Here is an 18,463-nt window from a genome sequence, read left to right as displayed (position 1 = left end):
GTTACCAGCCGTTGCTGATCGTTTTATGTTAGTGGTGTGTGAATCTCACCACTCGTTGTTATGTTCCTTCTCTCGAGTACGTCCTTTCTTCTTCGTAGAGGGGAGAAGCCAGCACATCCAGTTGAAGAAATTTAAAGTGCACCTTTGGACCCCGTCTATACCCCAACGTTCTAAGGGGGTCATTCCGACCTGTTCGCATGCTGCTGTTTTGCGCAACGCAGTGATCAGATCACTACTGCGCATGCATATGCACCGCAATGCGCAGGCACGTCATACGGGTACAAAGCGGATCATTGCTGAGCAATGGATTTAACGAAGAATCCATGCGCACAGCCGATCGCAAGGAGATTGACAGGAAGAAGGCGTTTATGGGTGTAAAATGACCGTTTTCTGGGAGTGTTTGTGAAAACGCAGGCATGTCCAAGCGTTTTCAGGGTGGGTGTCTGACGTCAAGTCCGGGACCAGACAGGCTGAAGTGATCGCAAGGGCTGAGTAAGTTCAGACCTACTCAGAAACTGCACAAAATGTTTTTGCAGAGCTTGGCTGCACAGGCGTTCACACACTTGCAAAGCAAAAAATACACTCCCCTATAGGCGGCGACTATCTGATCGCTGCGCTGCAAAAAGTAGCTAGCGAGCGATCAACTCGGAATGACCCCCTAAGTCCCCAATATTCCTTATGGACTACGAGAAAAGGATTTACCGGTAGGTAATTAAAATCCTATTTTTGCCCTTGATTCATTTTTTTTTATCAATAATAATACTGACACATTATCACTGTTCTTGGAAGCAGCTCTGGTTTTCTAAGCAACACATCAATTGGAATAAAACTGCATTAGAGTGAGTAAAAACATCAGTGAGTAAAGGGTTATTCTAACCCTAAACCTGTGATTGATGGTGCTGCTGTAAATACCACATTACTTAAAATACATTTTTATTCCATTAAGGAATAGTTTGGTTACCACAGCACTCCACTGATCTTTGTAATGAATGTATTACATGGTTATCTTCCTTTATGTTGCTGATTATTTTATTGTTTAGCATGTTATCCTCCCAGCAGTCTCTCACTAGCAGGGAGAGGTCTTGATGTTGTTATCTTCATTCTGGCTTCATCTGCAGTAATTGAGTTTTGCAAATTGAAACATTTTAAAGGTCCATAGAGGATTTCAGCCCAAACCTTGACTGCATCAGATGGAGCAGTGAGGAAACATTACTTAAAGATCCAATAGGAGACATGCAGAAAGGACCATAAAGAACGAGAGGAACATTTGCTGTAGATGCTTGCCAGAAGTACGGACATTGACGTACCAGACTGCTAGGATGCTAGAGTGATAGGAAAGAGATGTTGAGGAACCTTGACAAAGCTTAGCACTCTGGTAAATATAACAAACTACAACTCTACGAAATTACAAAGGAAGAGCTATTTTATTTGGGTGAAGTCTGCCAAGCTGGATACATCCATTACAGCATTTTAACTAAAATGGACTTGTGAGTTAAAGCTTTAATAATGTATGAGTGACTACTTGGAGAGTTCTCTTCTGCATTTATAAAAAGTGCTAAAGCAGCCAACCATTTTAAGACGCTTTCAAGAATAAGACACCTACAGAGGCGCTATAATAATTGTTCTTTGAGAGAAAAATAAGCCATCTGCAGGTATCCGTCATTTCTGAACCAATTTTATCTCCATAAGATATCCGTTTGAAAGGCTTTTCCTAAGTCATGGGTTGTTTCACTGACTTCTTTACCTATGAAACAACCAAGTCTGTGGTGGTTAAAAGCTGGACGATTGGCGTTATCAACAGAGCGGTACAACTACTGATTATAACCTATTTTGTATGGTGAGTGCAACTTAGACTGTTTTATGAATAGATCATCCTCATGGGTGTTTGTTAATTTGTAGTTCATTTAGTGCTTATAACGGGACAATGTTTAAACTGAATGCATGTGAAAATGGTTGGACAAAATGTTAGAACTTAGCAGATAAATTATAGTTTTATGTGATTGTATTTACAGGAACACATCGTAAGGTGTTGGGGCATATATTATTCACGGCTATGTGACTTTAATGTACTCTCTAGCTCTGGTTGCCAACTCTGTCCTCAAGACACTCTGACAGTCCATGTTTCAAGGCTATACATGGTTGTGCTCAGATAGTTAAATCAAATTGACTGAGTTACATGTACTCAAGCATGGAAATCCTGAAAATCTGGACTGTTGAGTTCTTTCAGGACTGAGTTTGGAAACCACTATTCTAGTTCATAACAGAATTAAGTTATAATTATTTTCAATTAACCCTGTTGGCATCTCTGCATACAAAATGTACCTAATGTTATGCTGTAGTGCAATGTTCTGTGCCATAGTGCATCAGTTATTGATCAAGGCTAGCATGTTTTTGAGATAACCTAAAATTAAATCACAAGTGGGAAATGTCTGAAAAAAAATAAAATCATATTTATGATCGTAAACAAAATGTGTCAAAGAATGTGTATAGAAAAGCTGTTATTCATGTGGTTGGTTTTTAATTATTAAGTACAAGCAGGGAAGAGCTCTGGCTTTTCAGGGAATCATGTCTGGAGGGGATGGTTGAGTGTGTAGGCAATAAAAGCTGAGACAACACAGAGGACAGGAGTTCACGTTGATGAGAATCCAGATAGTGTGCTCTCCTACTCCTTTAGAATGGAAGTTATATATTTTGACTTAACGTAATGTAAGGCCTGATAGTATGGCTGTTGCAATGTGAGTATAAATTATTAACAAGTGTCCAAATTATGATTTACAAAGCATGGAACAACCCATTGTGAAAAGCCTGGACTTTTTACAAAAAGACAAACATACAGTAGGCCAGAGGTTCTCAAACGTGGTCCTCAAGGCACCCCAATGGTACAGGTTTTAAGTTGATCCATATTTACCGACAGGGGACTTAATTAGTTTCTCAGTCAATTTGATTTAATCATCTCTGCTGAGTCCTGGATTTGCCTAAAACCTAGACTGTTGTGGTGCCGTTGAGAACTCTGCAGTATGCTGATACTTGTTGAGGAATGTAGAAAAAGAACATACATTTCTTACACGGTGTCAAAGGGGAAAAAGTTAATATTGTTATTAGCAGGCTCATGTCTCGCAACCTTTTACCAAGCGTCACAATGGAATGCCTATCATTTATTCTCCAGTGCCCCTTATATACAACCTTGCATTTATCTAATTCATAGCAAATCCTTATGCCTACAATTGTATCCCTAGAAAAAGAGTCAAACCTACAATAATCTCTTGCTTTTAAATCCAGTCCTGTTCCCAGCACAATACATTAATATTCACCATTTAAGTTCCCATGCCCCTCATACAGGCCGGTATAACTGAGATTTTAATAATTCTCACAGGGCTAAAAAAAAAAAAACAACCCAAAAAATCCTCGGTCCTAGTGCTGGATTGGATGTTCAAATCAAACACAAAATAATATTTCTCTAACGTCCTAGTGGATGCTGGGGACTCCGTAAGGACCATGGGGAATAGACGGGCTCCGCAGGAGACTGGGCACTCTAAAGAAAGATTTAGTACTACCTGGTGTGCACTGGCTCCTCCCTCTATGCCCCTCCTCCAGACCTCAGAATCTGTGCCTGGCCAGAGCTGGGTGCTTTTACTGAGCTCTCCTGAGCTTGCTAATAAGAAAGTATTTTAGTTTGGTTTTTTTATTTTCAGAGAGCTTCTGCTGGCAAATGACTCTCTGCTACGAGGGACTGAGGGGAGAGTAGCAAACCTAACTGCGGCTAGGTTGCGCTTCTTAGGCTACTGGACACCATTAGCTCCAGAGGGATCGAACACAGGACCTGACCTTGTCGTCCGTTCCCGGAGCCGCGCCGCCGCCCCCCTCGCAGAGCCAGAAGTCAGAAGCCGGCAGAAGCAAGAAGACATCGAAATCGGCGGCAGAAAACTCCTGTCTTCACATGAGGTAGCGCACAGCACTGCAGCTGTGCGCCATTGCGCCCACACTACCCACACACTCCGGTCACTGTAGGGTGCAGGGGGGGGGGGGGGGGCGCCCTGTGCAGCAATTAGGATACCTCTTGGCAAAAAGACACATATATACAGCTGGGCACTGTATATATGTACGAGCCCCTGCCATTTTATTACACAGACCCGGGACAGAAGCCCGCCGCTGAGGGGGCGGGGCCTTCTTCCTCAGCACTAACCGGCGCCATTTTCTCTCCACAGCTCCGCTGAGAGGAAGCTCCCCAGGCTCTCCCCTGCAGTATCAAGGTAGAAAAAGGGTAAAAAGAGAGGGGGGGGGGCACATAAATTTAGGCGCAAATTATCATAAACAGCAGCTACTGGGTAAACACTAAGTTACTGTGTAATCCGTGGCTTATATAGCGCTGGGGTGTGTGCTGGCATACTCTCTCTCTGTCTCCCCAAAAGGCCTTGTGGGGTCCTGTCCTCAATTAGAGCATTCCCTGTGTGTGTGCGGTGTGTCGGTACGTTTGTGTCGACATGTTTGACGAGGACGGTTACGTGGAGGCAGAACAAGTGCAAGTGACTGTGGTGGCGCCGGCGCCTACACCTGATTGGATGGATATGTGGAAGGTGTTAAATGATAACGTAAGCTCCTTTCATAAAAGGTTGGATAATCAGTCAGGGTCTCAACCCGTGTCTGATCCTGCAGCTCAGAGGCCGTCAGGGTCTCAAAAGCGCCCACTATCCCAGTTGGTTGACACAGATGTCGACACGGATTCTGACTCCAGTGTCGATGACGATGAGGCAAAGTTGCAGCCTAAAATGACTAAAGCCATCCGATACATGATTATAGCAATGAAGGATGTATTGCACATATCGGAGGAAAACCCTGTCCCTGACAAAAGGGTGTATATGTATGGGGAAAAAAAGCAAGAGGTGACTTTTCCCCCTTCACATGAGTTAAATGAGTTATGTGAAAAAGCGTGGGATTCCCCCGCTGATTTCCAAAAGGTTACTTATGGCGTACCCTTTCCCGCCAACGGACAGGATGCGCTGGGAATCCTCCCCTAGGGTAGATAAAGCTCTGACACGCTTATCTAAAAAGGTGGCCCTGCCGTCACAGGATACGGCCGCCCTAAAGGATCCTGCAGATAGGAAGCAGGAAAGTATCCTGAAGTCTGTTTATGCATACTCAGGTACTATACTGAGGCCGGCTATTGCGTCGGCCTGGATGTGTAGTGCTGTAGCAGCATGGACAGATAATCTGTCTGAGGAAATGGATACCTTAGACAAGGATACCATTTTACTGACCCTGGGGCATATAAAAGACGCTGTCCTATATATGAGGGATGCCCAGAGGGACATTTGCCTACTGGGCTCTAGAATAAATGCAATGTCAATTTCTGCCAGAAGGGTCCTGTGGACTCGGCAATGGACAGGTGATGCCGACTCCAAAAAGCACATGGAGGTGTTACCTTACAAGGGTGAGGAATTGTTTGGGGACGGTCTCTCAGACCTAGTTTCCACAGCTACGGCTGGGAAGTCAAACTTTTTGCCATATATTCCCTCACAGCCTAAGAAAGCACCGTATTACCAAATGCAGTCCTTTCGATCACAGAGAAGCAAGAAGGTCAGAGGTGCGTCCTTTCTGGCCAGAGGCAGGGGTAGAGGAAAGAAGCTGCACCGTTCAGCTAGTTCCCAGGAACAGAAGTCCTCCCCGGCTTCCACTAAATCTACTGCATGACGCTGGGGCTCTACAGGAGCCAGGAGCGGTGGGGGCGCGTCTCCGAAATTTCAGCCACCAGTGGGTTCGCTCACAGGTGGATCCCTGGGCTATACAGATTGTGTCTCAGGGATACAAGTTGGAATTCGAAGTGATGCCCCCTCACCGTTACCTCAAATCGGCCCTGCCAGCTTCCCCCATAGAAAGGGAAGTAGTGTTAGCGGCAATTCACAAGTTATATCTCCAGCAGGTGGTGGTAAAGGTTCCCCTCCTTCAACAAGGAAGAGGATACTATTCCGCAATGTTTGCGGTACTGAAACCGGACAGTTCGGTCAGACCCATATTGAATTTAAAATCCCTGAACATTTATCTGAAAAGATTCAAGTTCAAAATGGAATCGCTCAGAGCGGTCATTGCAAGCCTGGAAGAGGGGGATTTTATGGTGTCTCTGGACATCAAGGATGCGTACTTGCATGTCCCCATTTATCCACCTCATCAGGAGTACCTCAGGTTTGTGGTACAGGACTGTCATTACCAATTCCAGACGTTGCCGTTTGGCCTGTCCACGGCACCGAGAATATTTTTTTTTTTTAAATCAAGTAATTTTTTATTGAGTTTTGTAACACATTGACACAACAAGACAAAGCAACAACATTGAAATAAACTATAACAATTGCCATCAATAAACAGGTATTTTCAGATCACAGTTCGGTGTGCGTGTTAATTCTTTTCGCATATGCGTACACGACATAGAATATCAATATTATTACGAATGTCGCTCAAGTGCTCAATACCTGCCCGCCCAGCCATGTGCTACTCCAGCGATCCCACATCTCCGTAAATCGAGAGGTGGAACCCCGTATTTTATACATATGCCTCTCATGACGAATTACCTCGTTCACCAACGCCCTCCAGTGCTCTACCCTAGGCACATCTGCCGAGAACCAGACCCTAGCAATAACAACTTTTGCCAGCGTAGTGAGACACAGGACATATTTATACAGTAAGACAGAGTGTGTTTCCTCAAGATCTAACCCAAACAAGCATATACCAGGATCTAATGTAGGGAGGGACGGTGCTGTCATGATCACATCACTCCACACTTTACGCCAAAAAAGGGAAATCTCAGGGCAATCCCACAGTAAGTGCCAAAATCCGGCATCGGCTGCCCGACACCTGGGGCAGTTAGAATCTTCCCTAAGACCAGCCCTCTGCATAGTAACTGGAGTACGATAGGCCCTGTGTAAAATATAGAAAAAAACCTGCTTATATCTTATACACGGCGTAGTGTATCTAAGGGAGCTCATAATCTGGAGCCACTGCTCATGGGACAAGCGCCCCAAATCAGTCTCCCATTTAATACGGAGATTATTTAATAGATCGGGGTAGCTTCTATCATTTAAAGCAGCATATATGGTAGACACCCTCCCCCTCTGACTCAGAGAAGTAAGCATCGTCCTAACAGGTGAGTCAACAATCAGTGGTGGGCCATGAGGGAATTGAGTTTGTACAGCATGTCTAAGCCGAAAATACCGGAACAGAGCAGTATTAGGTACATCAAATTCGATCTTCAGTTGCTGAAATGACTTCAGCACTCCATCGTGGTACAGCTGACCCAGCGCCACGACACCCCTAGCAATCCATATATTATCTAGCGACATCTCATATAGCTCAGGGTATGCACTATTGAACCACAATGGAGTACCGGCATCATGTCCCTCCCAATCATATAAAGTGTGTGCATAGCGCCAGATGAGCAAGGCTTGACGCAACAGGGGAGGCAAGCCAGGCGCTGAGATACCAGAGAGGAGAAGCTGAAGAGGAGAAAGAGAGAAAGTAGGAGAGCACTCCGCCCGCTCAGCCAGAAACCCCCTCACCGTAGTACCTAGAGAATCCCCGATCCATTCACTCAGATGAGACAGCTGAGTCGCTACATAGTATAGTCTGAGATCAGGGAGACTTGCCCCGCCGGACATCTGAGATCTGCATAATGTCCTGATAGAGACTCTCGCTGGCCTGCCACCCCATATAAATGAGGACAGGACGCCCTCTATAACAGTAAAGATCTTCTTGGGGAGGTATACCGGAGAATTGTGTAGAGCATAAAGGAATTTTGGCTGCATTACCATTTTAAATAGATTAACCCGACCCAGGACAGACAACGGTAGTTTTTTCCAGCTATGAGCCTTCTCTTTAAATGTCGCTAGAATGGGGTCAATATTTTGGGCCACATAGCTACGCGCCATAGGAGTAATCCAGATGCCTAAATACTTGAACCGCAATGTCCATTGCAAAGGATACGCCCCCTGTGTATTTTCCGGGAGAAGGCCAGAGATGGGGAAAATGTGGGATTTGTCCCAGTTAATTAGTAGACCGGAAAAGATACCAAAATTTTCCACTACCTGTAACACTGCTTGTAGGGAGTCATCAGAGTCTTGCAAAAAAAGAAGCATGTCATCCGCGTATAGCGCTACCACATCCACATGACCCCCAATCTCAACGCCCCTGACCCTACCATTACTGCGCAGCAGGCCGGCCAACGGCTCCACGGCGATTGCAAACAGTGCAGGAGATAGGGGGCAACCCTGTCGAGTGCCCCTCTCCAACGCAAAAAGCTCAGACGTGAAACCATTAGCCGTCACCCGAGCCACAGGCAAGGAATACAACAACTGGATAAAGCTAATAAATCGAGGGCCAAAAGCAAATTTCTCCAGCACCCCCCACAGGTACCTCCATTCTACGGAGTCGAACGCTTTGGCCGCATCAAGGGACACCACCACCGCGTCCGACCCCACCACATCACCCCTCTGGAGATGACAGAACAGTCTACGCAAATTTTGGGCCGTGGACTTACCTGGCATAAAGCCAGTCTGGTCCGGGTGAATTATTGTTGCAATTACCAAATTCAATCGAGATGCCAAGATTTTTGCCAGTATCTTGACATCAGTATTGAGGAGGGAAATGGGTCGATAAGACTCGGGGAGCAGGGGGTCCTTCCCTGGTTTCAACAGGACAATTATATTGGCCTCGGCCATAGAGCGCGGGAGAGCCCTACCCTCTAAGAGTAAGTCAAACAATTGTAGGAGATAGGGGGCAAAAAACGTACTGTATTTTTTATAGACTTCCCCCGGAAGCCCATCGGATCCCGGTGCCTTAGACGCCGGGAGAGACAGGATCGCAGCCTCCACTTCTTCCAACGTGATAGGTGCATCCAAAGCCCCCGAGTCCTCCCGGGACAAGCATGGCAAGGTCAACTGGGCCAAAAAATCCCGAAGCTGATCGTCAGAGTAACTGGCTCGGGAGGCATAGAGCGAGGAATAATAACTACGGAACGTCTCCGCCACCATTGATCCAGAGTAACACAATTGGCCAGCAGAGTTCTTCACACACTGAATTACAGTTCTAGGGGAATCGGACCGGGCCAAAAAAGCCAAGTAGCTGCCATTCATCTCCGCCCGAAAATACTGCTCATGTCCTGCAAAAAGGAGTCTACGCCTGGATTTCTCAAATAAACAATCCGACCACTCGCTCTGCGCGCTCTTCCACAACAGCTCATCAGATCGCAGATGGGTAATAAGGTATTGAGACTCCAACTGCCGGCACAAAGATTCCAACCGCACCTCTTCCCTCTTACTAAACGCTTTAACTTCAGAGATCCGCTTTATAAAGGAGCCTCGCAAAAACGCTTTAAAAGCATCATGTTTTAGCGGCAGATCACTGAATAGTAAATTGTCTTCCTGGAACCCTTCCCAAGCGGCAATCAGGTCTGCACCCTCCCCCAGCAAAGTCAACCAAAAGGGGTTAAGCTTCCACATTTTTGCACCCCGCTCCCAACCAATATTAACTGTAACTAAAACAGGAGAGTGATCCGATATACCCCTAGGGAGATAATCTACCGCCAGCACGTCCGGGGACAGATCAGGAGAAACCAAAACCAAGTCAATACGGGAAAAAGCATGATGGGTAGCGGACTGACAGGAGAAGTGAGTAGCTGTGGGATTACGACATCTCCATACATCCTCCAGCCCCAGCTCCCCCACCAGTCTTGCGAACGGGGTAGGGGACGCTAGGGGAGGGGAGGACGCAACAGACTCCCTCCACCTGTCCATACCACCATCCATAACATTGTTGAAATCCCCTAGGCATATTACAGGGGTAGCAGGGGACCGGGCCAGGAATCGGGCAGCATGACGGAGAACCTCATTATTATATGGCGGGGGGACATATACTGCTAATACATGGAACAATCTGCAGTTGATATGGGCTCGTAGGAAGACGTATCTGCCATATTGGTCAGTTTCACAGTCATCCAGGTGAAATTGTACGGACTTTCTAATCATTACAGAAACGCCTCTGGCACTGCTAGAGAAAGTGGAATGATACACGTGACTAACCCATGGTTTTTTAAGTGCCAACACCCTACCTCCATGCAAATGTGTTTCAGAAAGACAAATTATGTCCGCCTGGTATTTTTTAACCTGAGTCAGGACCAACGATCTTTTAATTTTCTCATTCAATCCCCGAACATTCCAGCTGAGCAGACGAAGCCCCTCAGAAACAGCAGACATGGAAATTATAGAAGGAAGGTGCAACAGGATAGATTAAAGAGACATACATCAAAACCTGGCATCGCAGCAGAGCAAGGCTGAGCAAACAATAAACAGGGACAAGAGCAACCAGTCCCCCTACGCCCCAGGAGACAAAAGAGCACAGAGCAGTATCGTACGGATATAGCGTGTCATTGCACAGTACGCACAGAACTAAAAAGTGATGGCTTAGAAAAAAACAAACTAACCCCCCCCGCACCCACCCTGTATCACCTCGCAAACTTAAGGCATACCTGGATCCCATAACTCCCATTAAGTAACCAAACTAAGGGATAAGGGCCTAACCAAAGAACCTTAGGAAAAGCCCCTACACTATTTTCGGCAAGAGCTCTCCACAACTTGTAGAAAGAAGTAGTACCCCAACCCTGAAAAAAAAAAAAGAAAAAACAACATAGCTAGGCACATGCCCCATTATAAAGCATCAAACAGTAGTAAAACAATGTGGGGCTGACCGTTACCGCCATATCATAACGATGCATAGCAAGCAATACCATAATTTTGCCCCATTTCTATTCGCCCCACATCGCATATATCCCCACAGTGCATTTATATTCACAGGAATATGCATCAGATAAATAGAAACAGCGGTGCAAGAAGAATGAAATCAACATCTGAGCAACAACACATCATCAAGGAGAACGTGGTTGACGTTCCAGCCATGCACCAGCATCTTGAGGAGATGTAAAAAAATGAGTGGTGTTGTTAAGCACCACCCGCAACTTGGCTGGAAACAGCATAGCATATTGTATATTGCGGTCTCTGAGCTGACGCTTGACGTGAATAAATTGAGATCGGCTCTTTTGCACCTCCAGGGCAAAATCAGGAAATACGGAAATATTATGTCCATCTTGTTGAATAGGGCCCTTTGTTCGGGCCAGACGGAGCACCGCATCACGGTCCTTGAAATGCAGGAAGCGTGCAATAAATGTTCTAGCCGGGGCCCCCGGCGGCGGCGGCCTAGGTGGAAGCCTGTGCGCCCTCTCCACCGCAAATTGAGAGGTAAATGCCTCCTTGCCAAATAGATCAATAAGCCACCCTTCAAGAAATGACTCCGGGGAGGTGCCCTCCGCTCTCTCGGGGAGCCCGACAAACCGGACGTTGTTGCGCCGCAATCTCCCTTCTATATCTGACATTTTAGCCTGCATAGATGTCACTTGGGTAGACAGGTCCGCCACCTTCAACTGCAAGGGTGGAGCAGCATCCTCCAAAGCCGATATCCGATGTTCAGTTTCACCCACTCGCTCTCGGATCTTCTGCATATCCTGCCTTAGCAGAGAAACATCCATTTGTACTTGCCCAATCCGGTCCGTGACCCTCTGCTCGGACGCAGAAATTGCCTGCAATATTTGCTGGGTAGAATGCACCTGTTCATCATGGTCAGAGGTGTCCCCCTCGGCCGTCGGCGAGGGCGGGCCGGCCTCACCCCGCTTTGTCGAAGTGGATGCCTGCTGTGGTCTGGCAAATTTCTCCAGTTTCGCAGCAGCGTTAGCTGCACTCTGTCCTCCCCTCACCATGGTATCCCTGAACGGGAATGCAGATCCGGAGGAGTATTACAGCAGGTTCTGCACAAGAGTCAGGACAGAGATGGCACCCCAATAAACGGAGCAAGTATGTGGGCACACTGCAGATAATCAGGAAGCAGGTGTATGTTGTAGAAATTGCAGCAGAGTGAAAGCTGAGTCAGGGGCACCCAAGCTGTCCCCACAGGATAACAGGCAGCTAATGTAGGGCAGCTGGCTCCAGTGAAATGTATATAGTCCATCCAAAAAAGGGCACTGTGGACAGGTATTAAGCCCAAGAGGGAAACAGGATGGCAACCACAGTCATCGCACCGCACAGCACCTCAGGGGGAGAAGGAGCAGCAGGACTGAAAATGGCGGCTTTTCGCGGGCTTTTTCGCCCGTACTCGGTCTCCAGCGTCACCGCAGTGGGGCCCCAGGCATGCACCTCCACTGGACCCAGCAGACGACAGGGCCCTCCTCTCTGTAGTCCCCCAGCCGGAGGACCAGCGCTCAGACACCGCCGGGTGCGCGGACACGCGCCGCTCCCGGAGCTCCGACGGCGGCCGTCGGAGGGGTAGGGAGCCGGAGACCACGCTGGAAGGTCCACAACAGCACACCCGCGCCGCTCACCGGATCAGCAAGGGCAGCAGCAAAGGCAGCACACATTCAGGGGCCAGCTGGCAGGGAACAGGATCCACAGGTTGGGGTAAAAAGGATGGGTTTGCAGGATTTTAGTGGAGAGCTAAGGCTGCACACAGCTACTCCATGCCGATCCAAGCCACGCCCCCGGCACCGAGAATATTTACCAAGGTGATGGCGGAAATGATGGTGCTCCTTCGGAAGCAAGGGGTTACGATTATCCCATACTTGGACGATCTCCTCATAAAGGCGAGGTCCAGGGAGCGGTTGCTGATCAGCGTAGCACTCTCTCAGGAAGTGTTGCAACAGCACGGCTGGATTCTGAATATTCCAAAGTCGCAGCTGATTCCTACGACGCGTCTGCCCTTCCTGGGCATGATTCTGGACACAAACCAGAAAAAGGTGTTTCTCCCAGAGGAGAAGGCTCAGGAGCTCGTGACTCTGGTCAGAGGCCTCCTAAAACCAACACAGGTATCGGTGCATCACTGCACGCGAGTCCTGGGAAAGATGGTGGCGTCATACGAAGCCATTCCCTTCGGCAGGTTCCATGCGAGGATCTTTCAGTGGGATCTGTTGGACAAGTGGTCCGGATCGCATCTTCAGATGCATCGGCTGATCACCCTGTCCCCCAGGGCCAGGGTGTCTCTTCTGTGGTGGCTGCAAAGTGCTCACCTCCTCGAGGAGTCAGGAGACTTGTCTGCACATCAATATCCTGGAATCAAGCGGAGCCTCTGCTTCGAAACCAACCAGTACTGATTCAGTCAGACAACATCACGGCAGTGGCCTATGTGCACCGCCAGGGCGGCACAAGAAGCAGGGTGGCAATGGCAGAAGCCGCCAGGATTCTTCGTTGGGCGGAGAATCACGTACTAGCACTGTCAGCAGTGTTCATTCCGGGAGTGGACAACTGGGAAGCAGGCTTCCTCAGCAGGCACGACCTCCACCCGGGAGAGTGGGGACTTCATCAAGAAGTCTTCACACAGATTGCAAATCGATGGGAACTGCCACAAGTGGACATGATGGCGTCCCGTCTCAACAAAAAGCTAAAAAGATATTGCGCCAGGTCAAGGGACCCTCAGGCGATAGCTGTGGACGCACTAGTAACACCGTGGGTGTTCCAGTTGGTCTATGTGTTTCCTCCTCTTCCTCTCATACCAAAGGTGCTGAGAATTGTAAGAAAAAGAGGAGTGAGAACAATACTCATTGTTCTGGATTGGCCAAGAAGGACTTGGTACCCGGAATTGCAAGAAATGCTCACAGAGGACCCGTGGCCTCTGCCTCTCAGACAGGCCCTGTCTGTTCCAAGACTTACCGCGGCTGCGTTAAACGGCATGGCGGTTGAACGCCGGATCCTAGCGGAAAAAGGCATTCCGGATGAAGTTATTCCTACGCTGATAAAGGCTAGGAAGGATGTGACAGCAAAGCATTATCACCGTATATGGCGAAAATATGTTGCTTGGTGTGAGGCCAGGAAGGCCCCTACAGAGGAATTCCAGCTGGGTCGATTCCTGCACTTCCTACAGTCAGGAGTGACTATGGACCTGAAATTAGGGTCCATAAAGGTCCAGATTTCGGCCCTATCCATTTTCTTCCAAAAAGAACTGGCTTCACTGCCTGAGGTTCAGACGTTTGTTAAGGGAGTGCTGCATATTCAGCCCCCTTTTGTGCCGCCAGTGGCACCTTGGGATCTTAACGTGGTGTTGAGTTTCCTGAAATCCCACTGGTGTGAGCCACTTAAGACCGTGGAGCTAAAGTATCTCACGTGGAAAGTGGTCATGCTGTTGGCCTTAGCTTCGGCTAGGCATGTGTCAGAATTGGCGGCTTTGTCATGTAAAAGCCCCTATCTGGTATTCCATATGGATAGGGCAGAATTGCGGACTCGTCCGCAATTTCTGCCAAAGGTGGTGTCATCCTTTCATTTGAACCAACCTATTGTGGTGCCTGCGGCTACTGGTGACTTGGAGGATTCCAAGTTGCTTGACGTAGTCCGGGCTTTGAAGATTTATGTGACCAGAACGGCTGGAGTCAGGAAGACTGACTCGCTGTTTGTCCTGTATGCATCCAACAAGCTGGGTGCTCCTGCTTCAAAGCAAACTATTGCTCGCTGGATCTGTGGCACGATTCAGCAGGCTCATTCTGCGGCTGGATTGCCGCATCCAAAATCAGTGAAAGCCCATTCCACAAGGAAGGTGGGCTCTTCTTGGGCGGCTGCCTGAGGGGTCTCGGCATTACAGCTTTGCCGAGCTGCTACTTGGTCGGGTTCAAACACATTTGCAAAGTTCTAAGTTTGATACCCTGGATGAGGAGGACCTTGAGTTTGCCCATTCGGTGCTGCAGAGTCATCCGCACTCTCCCGCCCGTTTGGGAGCTTTGGTATAATCCCCATGGTCCTTACGGAGTCCCCAGCATCCACTAGGACGTTAGAGAAAATAAGATTTTACTCAGCGGTAAATCTATTTCTCGTAGTCCGTAGTGGATGCTGGGCGCCCGTCCCAAGTGCGGACTTTCTGCAATACGTGTATATAGTTATTGCTTACTAAAGGGTTATGTTATGTGGCATCAGTTGAGTGATGCTTGTTTGTTGTTCATACTGTTAACTGGGTAAGTTTATCTCGAGTTATACGGTGTGATTGGTGTGGCTGGTATGAGTCTTACCCTGGATTCCAAAATCCTTTCCTTGTAATGTCAGCTCTTCCGGGCACAGTTTCCTTAACTGAGGTCTGGAGGAGGGGCATAGAGGGAGGAGCCAGTGCACACCAGGTAGTACTAAATCTTTCTTTAGAGTGCCCAGTCTCCTGCGGAGCCCGTCTATTCCCCATGGTCCTTACGGAGTCCCCAGCATCCACTACGGACTACGAGAAATAGATTTACCGGTGAGTAAAATCTTATTATTAACACCCATATGCTAAATTGGATGCTTTTCAGGATGCATCCAGTCCTGCCCTAATAGCGTATGTGCTAGGTTTATGTCAGGCATACATCAGTTACACTAAAGTTGGGTAAACACTAGGCGGCATACTCGATGAGTGTCGACGCCTAGTATTTATCGTGCCCGGGCGGTCGTGGCACACTGAGCGATATGTCGACCATATCGCTCTGTGACGTCACGCAGCGGCCGGGCCGTGCAGGCAGCTCATGGACGACAGTCTAAATTGAGCCGCCTGCATTGACGACAGCGAGGGTCGTTAACGAGCATTCACACTTACCGAGAAAGTGAGCGAATTCGCTTAGGAAGGGTGAAAATGAGCAACTCCGCTTATTTTATTGGCAAGTATATGTATCTTTATACCCGAGGTCGTAAGGACAGTCTGTTTTTTTAAATGCATTTGCTACAGTATTAGATGTGACGCCACTAGTGTAACAACAATAATGATTATGAAATGTATTTATTGCTGTGAAAGAAGAGTGGTCAGTAGGTGTCTTAGTGGGCTGGAAGTTGACCGTAATAGTGTAAGAAAGGTAGTAACTGTAGATTGAGTACAATATTTAGCATGCTTGTATTGGCACAGTGGGCCTGATTCTGAAGTAAGGCAGAAAAAGCACATAACTTTGTATCTTGAACAAACCATGTTGCGATGCAAGGGAAGCAACTACTTTTATATTTTTTCTGTGCAGGGTAAATACTGGCTACTTTTGCATGTAGCTCACAAATGTTAAGGCCCGTACACACTAGTTGATATAGTAAACGACGTCGCTCATTTTGACCCTTCCTGAGTGATATTGTTTACTATTTTGCCAATTGTGTACGTAGTAAAAGATGCGCGTCATGATTTCACAGTGCGATATCTCCTCACGTGTGACCACTTTATTATTGCAATGCGATTTAGATTTCAGTTTGGACATACCCCACCCAAAGCTAAATCTCTCTGCACATATTACGTCTACCCCACCTGCAGTGAAACATGGTTTTGCTCAGGTGCACCGTTGCTTGCTACTTTTTTTTTCTTTGCTTCCAAATCCGAATTACACCCCAGTGTGTAGAGGTACCCAGAAGTGACCTCTTTATAGAAAGCTGGTCACTTGGGAATAATGTGGATATTTTTTTTATTTCTGTATCTCGCTGGCTTCTGCTTATCATTGTAGTAGAATCTTTCTCTACCATAAGCAGCTCTCTAAAACTTCCACAAGGGAGTTTTTTTTTTTTTTTTGCAGTTGTTTTATGTATAACAACAGTGCTTACAGTTGAAGAAACAAAAACAATATGTGCATCTTATTGCTGTTAAATGGGCAACATCAATGCTATATAAAACCTTTGTGGGCCTATAGTGGGTAGATTCAGGCGACCACTGGAGTCTGAAGTGCTTCAAAACAAATAGGCTTTATTTTCCAGCAGAAGAGTACTGCCAGTGTAATAGCTTCTTACGCAGGAGAATAAACCGCAAACTCAGGAACATAGCAATGTAGCTTCATAAGACCACAGCTATATGAGATGTCAGGGTATGCACATCCAGTACACTGAGGGGTGGTAAAGATGCACACCCTCCTATCTCCCCCCCCCCCCCCCACTGATACACATAAGCCGATTTATGTGTCCTTTGCACCTCTTAATTGAAGACTGATGGTAAACCCGTTCTTCAAAATTGGGAGAGTTTTACCCAGCCACATTTCTCCCTATTTAAGAGTTATTGCGGTTGTCCTTGGCAGAAGTCCGAGTCCCCGGCACTGTTTGGGACAAAAAGTCCACATTCATATGAGGGCGTCCCCTCCATGATCATATGCTCTCATTTTCACCTTGAAAGCCTATAGGGCTTTTGTCGCAACACTGCCCCTGGTGGTTCAGTTGAGCCCACTAAATCATCCCCTGCAATTGGTAGTGGAATCAATGAAACAGGAGACAGCCAGTTCACTTCTGTCTTTTGACACTCCTAGCAGGTAGCACAACATCGAGCAACTTCAGTATAAACACCAAGTTAAAAGAATCAGGAGGTTATCCTTTCCATTGGCTTTTCACAGCTTAATGAACACCCCAAGGAATGTATGGGCTAAAAACCAAATCTGCTTTCTCTAGCATCCGTAAGGGATATTGGGGAGACTTAATACGATGGTGTATAGACGGGGTCCAAAGGAGCCGGTGCACTTTAAATTTCTTTACTGGGTGTGCTGGCTCCTCCCCTCTATGCCCCCTCCCACAGGCAGTTTAGAAAAAAAGTGCCCTCAGGAGAGGATGCACATCTCTGCAGCTCCAGAGAGTTTTCTTCAGTTTCTTTTAAGCTTTTATTGTTTTCGGTATGCTATTTGGGCAATAGCATACCTGCACCGTGAGAGTTAGGGGGAGGACGGTCACCGACCTTGTGAGGTGTCAGACCTGCTTACCCGCTGCAGGACCACCTTCCTGAGATGTTGTTTGTTCACTGGGGCAATGCGCCTTAGCTGTCGCAATCGCAGCACGCCGCACACCCCTAACAGATGCTCGAAGGTGATGACAGTGGTGAGTACAAACCGGGGGCCCCACTAGGGGGGGCCCCCAGTTCATGATGCAGCTGAACGCGGACGCGGCCTACATGACCCTCGTGGGGGGACCCGCTAGAGCTCCCTGTGTACACTGGCTAGCGGTGGCTTGAACCAGCACATGTGTGATGTTTTTAAGCACTTTAGGAGACATTTCCAGTATAACAAACTCTGTAACTCCGACTCATGGGGGGGGGGGGGGGGGGCGGGGGGCTGGAGCTACCTCAGAGCGGGTCCGGCGGCATTTTGGCGCCTTCCTCTGCTTACTGGTACAGGGTGTAGCAAAGGGGGAGAGCCGCTATTGTACACAATCTGTGTCCTATACTGGACAGAAATCATAAGTGTTTCACTGATATTATGAGCTGACAGCCTCACTGGGGCTGTGTAGCTGGGATGTGCTGGTCTTCTCTCTGTATGTCTCCCTCTCACATACAGTAAGGGCAGGCATGGGTAAACACAAACTATGCAGATTCTCTCCCTTGTCATCTGATTCTGTTTCATGTGAACAATGCAGCCAATCTTCACAACAACATCTATGTCAAATGAACGGCTCGGATCAGAAAGACGGATTCCTTGTTCGTGCTCTATGATCCGCAGAAA

The 18,463-nt window shown here is 47.6% G+C and overlaps 1 protein-coding gene across 1 annotated transcript in view; it reads left to right on the top strand.

Annotated features, from left to right (window-relative positions):
- The first annotated feature begins 1,718 nt into the window (after window positions 1–1,718).
- P2RX3 (purinergic receptor P2X 3) overlaps window positions 1,719–18,463 on the top strand; it is a 303,463-nt gene continuing 286,718 nt past the window's right edge. The window contains exon 1 of the mRNA XM_063958551.1: window positions 1,719–1,837. Coding sequence (XP_063814621.1) covers window positions 1,719–1,837 — 119 coding nt within the window. The remainder of the gene's footprint in view (window positions 1,838–18,463) is intronic.

The sequence above is a fragment of the Pseudophryne corroboree genome, chromosome 3 (genome assembly GCF_028390025.1).
Source record: "Pseudophryne corroboree isolate aPseCor3 chromosome 3, aPseCor3.hap2, whole genome shotgun sequence".
NCBI lineage: Eukaryota > Metazoa > Chordata > Amphibia > Anura > Myobatrachidae > Pseudophryne > Pseudophryne corroboree.
Note: the sequence above shows the minus strand (reverse complement) of the source record. Positions and strands in the feature narration are given on the sequence as shown.